The following is a 7,256-nucleotide window of genomic DNA, read 5'->3' on the forward strand; positions in this document are numbered from 1 at the left end:
GATCACCCGAAAAACTTGCGATCTCATTATACTTGGCGAGAGCACAAGAAAACTTGTGACAGGAATGCATGGTCATTGCATACGAGATTAATGCACACTTTCATTCTAACACATGACCACCGACGCATGAGTATAAATGCATAGCTTAAGACATGCATCACACAATTGTGTTCCACAAGTTTTGTCACAAGTGGTCCGATCAACTCCTCGAATTCTTCGTCAATCCCTTTCTCTCCTCTGTGTTTCAGCTTTGTTGGTAGAACCTCAACGCTCCGTCATGTTATTTTGTCCAGTCGACGCCTAGTCCTTGGTTGCTGTCGTTCCGGTGGGTTTCGCCGGAATATTGGTTTTGAGTGGGTTTTGGTAAGTCTTGATGGGTTTTTTTTTTTTTTTTTTTTTTTTTTTTTTTTATTGATTATCCATTGATGTTGGGTTTGATTATTGATACCCGTTATTTTTGGGTTTTATATTCAAGTTTTGGGGGAGATTTGGAACCGCAAGCAAACTGTCCAGCGAGGTAATGGATCGATTTTGGTGGTTTTGGCACAATTTTTCTGGGAGCTTTGAGACTTTGGGATCTTCTTGGAATAGTTTTGATGGTGGAAGGTGGATTTTAAATTCTTAGTTTGGGTTATGTGTAGGTTGGAAACAAATTTGGGAGCAAGCCATTCATTGCGTAAGTACTGAAGACCGTTCGAATGAGCTTTATGTTCGGTTTAGGCCCTGGAAACCTAAGTTGATTTCAATTTTATACTTAGAGGTGGACTCGAGACATTTTCTTATTCAAGACATGAAGGATTTTGGTTTGTTTATTACTTGGGCCTAACCTCGAGGTAGGTAATCTTACCATTGGAACTGCTTATATATCAGGTGACACGATTAGGATGTTATTGTTGGCTCTCTAAGATTTTTTATATATGTTTTACTTGACTAGAGAGGATGTATGAACATGGTGTTAATTTTGTAAAGTATGTTATGAGGATGTTTAGCAGGATGAGATCTCATAAGAAACATTATAAGGATGTATGATATGTTACCATATTGTGGGAGTATGATATATGTTGCATGTTAAATAGGATAGTGAACAATGCTTCCTCCCTTAGTCATGTACTCACTAGAGATTTATGTTTTTTTCGGGATTCATCAGAGGTTTGTGTTTCGTTCGAAATTCATTAGAGGTTTGTGCTTCATTTGGGATTCACTAGAGGTTTGTGTTTAATTCGGGATTCACCAGCGATTTTTTGGTACATCTCACCTAAGTAAGACGGGTGCCATTATTCACTAAATGGTCATCTATGATTAGTTGAGCTTTTCATGTCCAACTAGTATGTGCATTTAATTGGACATGAATGCTTAGCCTGACCCGATAGTGAGATTACTTCCGGAATATTTTATACTCATTATTTATTATATTTTTTAGATAAGGGTAAGGACACATAAGCGAATGGCGGGTTTCCGTGACCGTGCCACCGTGACTAGACAGATGCTTATGCTCATGTTTCCATATTTTTATGTTTTTAAAATTTGTCCGTTGAATTCAGAAACTTCTAGTTTTTGCACTGTTAGATGTTTTAGATAAAAAAAATTCCAGTATTGTTCTACCTTTTTTTTTTTAAGGGTACCATGATTCAAGATTTTTAATTATTTAGATTTAATAAAAGTTATTTGGTTTTAGCCAATTCATAAAAATGGTCGTTTGGAATATAAACATGCATGTAGTAACAATCTAGTACAAGTCCTAGGGAGTTAATTCATCACACAAAATTTTCATACATATTTTAAAATATTCAATTCATTAATTTCACAGGTGTGTAATACTTATTTTAATGCTAAGACTAACGAAACAGTAGAGAAAATTTGTATACTTCAACTGGTAGTGGCATTTTTTTCGTTAATATTAGCGTCGTTTTATCTTATTTCTTCCTCCATTTTATTTCCTTATATTATGCATAGTTATGACAAATTTTCTTCCTAATTTGGAAGATTTAATTTAACCATATTTTATTTAAGTAATTGTGAGTTGATTTTAAATACAATCGAATGAAAATTAGTTGTAAATCACTACTAAATGATCATTCATTTAGAAAAAATTTAGAGTTAAATTGATACAACTTTTACTAATTTTATCGACATAATTTGTAATTTAAGAGTATAAAGGGATGATTTTCCATTATTATTTTTTTTCTTTCTATTTTATTATTATTTTTTAAATTTACAATGGAGCTCTGTTTACTTCTAAATTAAATTTCATAAAAGTATTTGAATATTATCTCAAGATCCAAGATTGGATAGTCGTATATACATTTAACATATAAATAAAATTAAAGGATAGACGAAAAATTATATATAAAACATATATTAATTGTTCAATACACATATATATTAAGAAATAAGGCTAAGGGGTTAGGTTAGATTTTTAACCTAATCATGATGGTTGGCTATAAAACAAGTCACCAAAAAGATGTCAAACTAGTCAACATTATTTTGGTTAGCACAGTTATTGTCGATGCAATTTCAACTTTGATTTTTTCTTTTGTTGAGAAGGCAATTTCAACTCTAATTTATTTTAATTTTCATACTTTGAAATGTTAATATCAAAAGGTTAAAAATAACCCCTTCATTGATATTGTGACTAGTGTCATAATTTATTAGTAAAAACCAATTTTTTTTTCTAAATTTTGTTAATATTTGGTTAGAAATATCGTGCCACACATGTTGATGAAATCTAAAAAGAAATTAAGTAATTAATAAAAAAAACATCATGTTATCTAAAAAAAAAAAAAAGAAAAAAGAAAACTTCGGTCCCTCTTATACTTCGCTTGTTTCTTCCTTTTTTTTCTCTCCTTCCCCGGTTCTACTTGAAAAAAAAAAAATTGCTTTCTAAGTCTTGGATATACTTTTCATTTGGTCCCCAACTTTTAAAATATTACACATTTTAGCTTGTTTAAGTTTGATTTCAATTCATTTAACAAGTTTCAAAATGTTATAATTTAACTTTTGAGGTTTTAGTTTTGTTTCAATTTGATCCTTAAGTTTCAAGATTTACACTTTTAATTTCAGTCTCTTTTTCATTAAACATTTTAGTTTTGAGCGTTAATGTCTTTTAAAATAATTATAAAGTTAAAATTTAAAATATAACTTAAATAGTTAAAAAATTGAGAAACTCAATCAATTACAATTCTTTTAATTTTTAAAAATTAATTAATAGACATTAACATTAAATATTATAAGTGAATACTTATCGAAAAATCGACGTTAAAAAAGTAAACAGTGAAACTTAGAGTTATAAACATGATCAAATAAAAATCAGAATATTTTAAAAAGTGAAATTATAACATTTTAAAACCTATTAACTGAACTGAAATCAAACTCGTAATATAAGGATTAAAAATGTAATATTTTGAGAACAAAAGTCCAAATGAAAATTATACTCAAAATATAGGGATAAAAAATATATTTTTCGTTTGGTAACCATTTGACTTTTCTTTTCTTTTTTTTTGAAAATTAAGCTTATTTCATTCTCATTTCTTACAATGATTTATATATTTCTTAATTACAATAGTTGAATTCTTAACCAAATTTTAAAAACAAAAACAACTTTTTGAAAATTATTTTTTTCTCTCAAAATTTGGCTTCGTTTTTAAACCATGGATAAAAAATAGATAATAAAGGAAGAATTTTGAAGGTGAGAATAGTGTCAATAGGCTTAATTTTAAAAAATAAAAACAAAAAATAAAACGATTACGAACTAAATAAAATATCCGGAAGAGAGGAGAAAAGAGGAGAAATAAAGAAAGAAAGAAATAGAAAGAAGAAAATGGGTCCGCCAGGTATGGATGAAAGAAGGGCCAAAAATATCGAATTTAAACAGTTGGACAAAAAGTCTATCAAAGACCAATAGTTTATTTCTTCCTAAAATGAATTTCCTAAAAGAAATAATAAAAAACATCCATGACGTGAAACAATTGATACAAGGGGGAAATGGTGAAGTACGAAGGGTTGGCCGACTTGATGTTAGAGAATCAAAATTCACAAGCAAAACAGATGTTATCAACAAGAACAACACACAGGTCAAATGCATACAGGAACTAGAGAGCTTTTGAAGATTCTCATTTATCTATATCCTAGTTTCGAATAAGGTTTGACGGGACTTGAGACACTCGCAGAGTCGACCCGAACACAACTGAGTAGATAAGACACTAGTTAACAGTTCGATCCATCCACTCCACAACAATTTGGGAAAAAAAATGATGGTACTATGGCTGAATGGAAAAAAATGAATACAGATTACATGCTACAACTTATAATAACTAACTAACTAGTGATTTAATCAGGGAGGTGGCTTTAAATCTAGTTTTACTGTTTGTCCAATTTCTCAAACAAAAGTTTGTTCTCTTTAGGTATTACTATTCAGAGCAAGGCCTGTGGTCTGTTCAATGGCCATGGGAATACTGCTCATATGCAGCATCCGGTGCTAAAACTCTGTTCAGGCATGCAAAATTCCCGATTGGCTTTCCGAGCTAAAGGAACTAATCTCATAAACAAACCTCTATAACTTCATCAAATTAGCATACAACCCAGCTAAATTTGCTAGAGTATAGTTTTTTTGAGTAAAGATACAACAGATGAATTGAGGAAATGTAAAAGCCTTGTTCCTAAAATGCATTCATTATCTCCGAGCTCTTCCCTTGGATTTGGAATCAAAATGGTGGGACTTTAGCTTCTTTTTCCGCATCACAGCTACAGAGCCACCACTCTCTCTGAAAGGCATTCCCATGAGAGCCAAGAGTCGCTGAGCTTCTTGATCGGTTTCAGCTGTTGTTGTGATACAAACATCCATTCCCCTCGGTTTGCCAAGTGTGTCAAACTTTATTTCTGGGAACACACTCTGTTCACGAATACCAATGGAGTAATTTCCATGTCCATCAAAGCTATTTGAGTTCAGTCCCTGAAAGTCCCTTGTTCTAGGCAGCCCCAAGTTGATAAGACGATCCAGGAAGGAGTACATCACCTATTAGTATAGTCAACAAGCAAGCAGCATAAAAATCAAGTCGTTTTAACATTTAGGACACAAATGCAGGCAGCAAAACCCAAAACTTCTTCCATGTATTGATGCAAGATACCTTCCATTATTGCAATATCAGATCTTTAATACCCCTTAGGTTTTTTGTCCTTCCATATACTACATAATAATTGACATTGACACACAAGTCTTGTTCACTAACGAGTATTGAGCCTGTGAAAGAGAAACTCCCTACTCCGAGGCCATTCCTTATCTCAAGAATCAAATTCCTAACATCATTACACAGAGAAATCCACTGCACTAAACACATCGAGGCATTTACGGATCATCGAAATGATGCTAATACCTGCAGCCACACACATGACCTCTTCCATTCACTAATGCTAGATACCTTCAATTATAAAAATACATAAGAGAACAGTCTATTTTGTCCTTTCAACTCATTGACAATTGGCACACAAATCTTTTTCAATAAACGAGTATCACGGTACTGTGTAACAAGCCCATGACATGAAGGAGCAACTCCCTCCTCCTCTTCGCACTTCTTTTATAATATCATCTCAAACAATTGAATTCCTAACATCATCATACTAGAGGCATACACTACACTGAATACGTTAAAAGCATGTACAGACCATCGATGTAATTATTCAAGACTGGAAAGATAGACATGTAAAAGAACATATGAAATGTTCATGACTACAAATATTGAAAATCAGAGCCAGTTCCCAATATCAAAATTTATTTTCCATAATCAAGATATGCTGCTATAACAGAAGCCAGAAGATCAAAAGAAACAATGACTGGCTAAAACTTTTAAGAGGAACAAGTGAAACTCACATTTCCCCTTAGGGTTGTAGCAATCCCAAGTGGTTGACCCTCCCTGATCTTGAAGGTTGCAATGGACTTCTTTGCACGTGTTTTCACAGGTCGTTGTCCTGTAATGGATGCCAACTCATTCATTGCAGCTTCCAAACCCTTCGCATTCTGCTGAGCATCTCCAATACCACAGTTCACTACTATCTTCTCAATTTTAGGGACCTAACAGAAAAGGTACAGATATCTCATTAGAAGAATTTGTACGGATATTTCATTAGAAGAATTTGTGTTTAGTCATCATATGGGGTGCCAAAATTCTGAGATGGAGGGAAAAAAACACTAAAACCAGAATTCTTCGAGACCCACCAATTAGAATCACAGCCAAAAATGAAAACTCGAACTTAATCTAAGAGAAAACAAGTATTGTACAATACCACAGCCGAGTAAAAATCCGAATTCCGTCTCAGTTTTAAGGGTATTTAATTCGTCAAGAATCCTTATCTTCCTCACGGGTGTACATATTTGCATACAAACATAGAAGTACCTGTGTCTAGAAACTTAAAGCTCCGTAAGCTAAGCGATTCTATGCAATAGACATAGTCAGATTCCATGGATTGAAATATGAAGAAAAAAACAAGAATAATTTCCAATTCTCCTAGCAATTGTATTAAACAGTTACAGAGCACACAAATTATCCTTCCGGAAACAATCAAAACAACGTAATCAAGATCCAACCGAACTTCACAAATCTAAAATCCGAAGAACTCCAGCGACCAATCGAGAAAATAAATCAAGAATTCAATCAATACTTCCTCAAATTACGCTGTCACTACCTGGTGGATATTAGTGTAGGAGAACTCATCCATGAGCAGCGGCACGATTTTCTCAAGGTAATTGGATTTGAGCCGGTTGACTTTCTCAGCCTCTGCCTTGTCTACAAGCACTATAGCACCGCCAGTCGAGGCTTTTACTCTCACCGCCAATGGAGCTATGTTGCTAGGGTTTCCGCAAGCAATCGGTGCAGCAAAACGGGCTGAGAAGAATGGGGAATGGCCATGAAACGACGACGTCGCAGAGCTCAACAGGGATGATGAAGCCATCGGAGTTCACAAACGTTTCTCCTTCGCTCAGTGAAAGAGATGAAGTACAGGATCACTTCAGCCAAAAGGGAGTTTTTTGAATTTCCAAATCCCGTGTATACCCTCACATTTCCATGTTTTTTACCATTAAGCCATTGCTTAATAAAGCAATTAATCTTTGTAAATTTTGATGATAGTGGGGGTAAATTCGTCATTTAATCTTTCTGTTATATTGGATAAGGGAAGGCTTCAGACGCCATGCTCGTCCGCCAAGAGGATGGAGCCTCGATTTTTTTATTATTATTTTTTTAAAAAAAAATTAATAATTTTTTTCT

General features: G+C 33.5%; 1 protein-coding gene across 1 annotated transcript; it reads right to left on the reverse strand.

The window, feature by feature from the left end:
* Window positions 1–4,530: 4,530 nt before the first annotated feature.
* Window positions 4,531–7,052, reverse strand: LOC120070322 (Ribosomal L5P family protein). Its single transcript, XM_039022247.2, has 3 exons — window positions 6,676–7,052; window positions 5,864–6,064; window positions 4,531–5,011 (listed from the first exon to the last, which is right to left on the reverse strand). Exons 1-3 carry the CDS (start codon window positions 6,940–6,942, stop codon window positions 4,670–4,672), a joined length of 810 nt encoding a protein of 269 aa, XP_038878175.1. The 5' UTR covers window positions 6,943–7,052; the 3' UTR covers window positions 4,531–4,669.
* Between the last annotated feature and the right edge of the window lie 204 nt (window positions 7,053–7,256).

This window comes from Benincasa hispida, chromosome 1, assembly GCF_027475165.1.
Source record: "Benincasa hispida cultivar pf3 chromosome 1, pf3_genome.v1.1, whole genome shotgun sequence".
NCBI classification, from domain to species: domain Eukaryota; kingdom Viridiplantae; phylum Streptophyta; class Magnoliopsida; order Cucurbitales; family Cucurbitaceae; genus Benincasa; species Benincasa hispida.

Excerpts from the sequence above, each read along its gene's own strand:
- LOC120070322 (XM_039022247.2), bottom strand. The coding sequence starts at position 6,942 with ATGGCTTCATCATCCCTGTTGAGCTCTGCGACGTCGTCGTTTCATGGC. Across the intron at positions 6,065-6,675 it reads CCTACACTAATATCCACCAG|GTCCCTAAAATTGAGAAGAT; the intron begins GTAGTGACAGCG and ends CTTTTCTGTTAG. Across the intron at positions 5,012-5,863 it reads CTACAACCCTAAGGGGAAAT|GTGATGTACTCCTTCCTGGA; the intron begins GTGAGTTTCACT and ends CTATACTAATAG.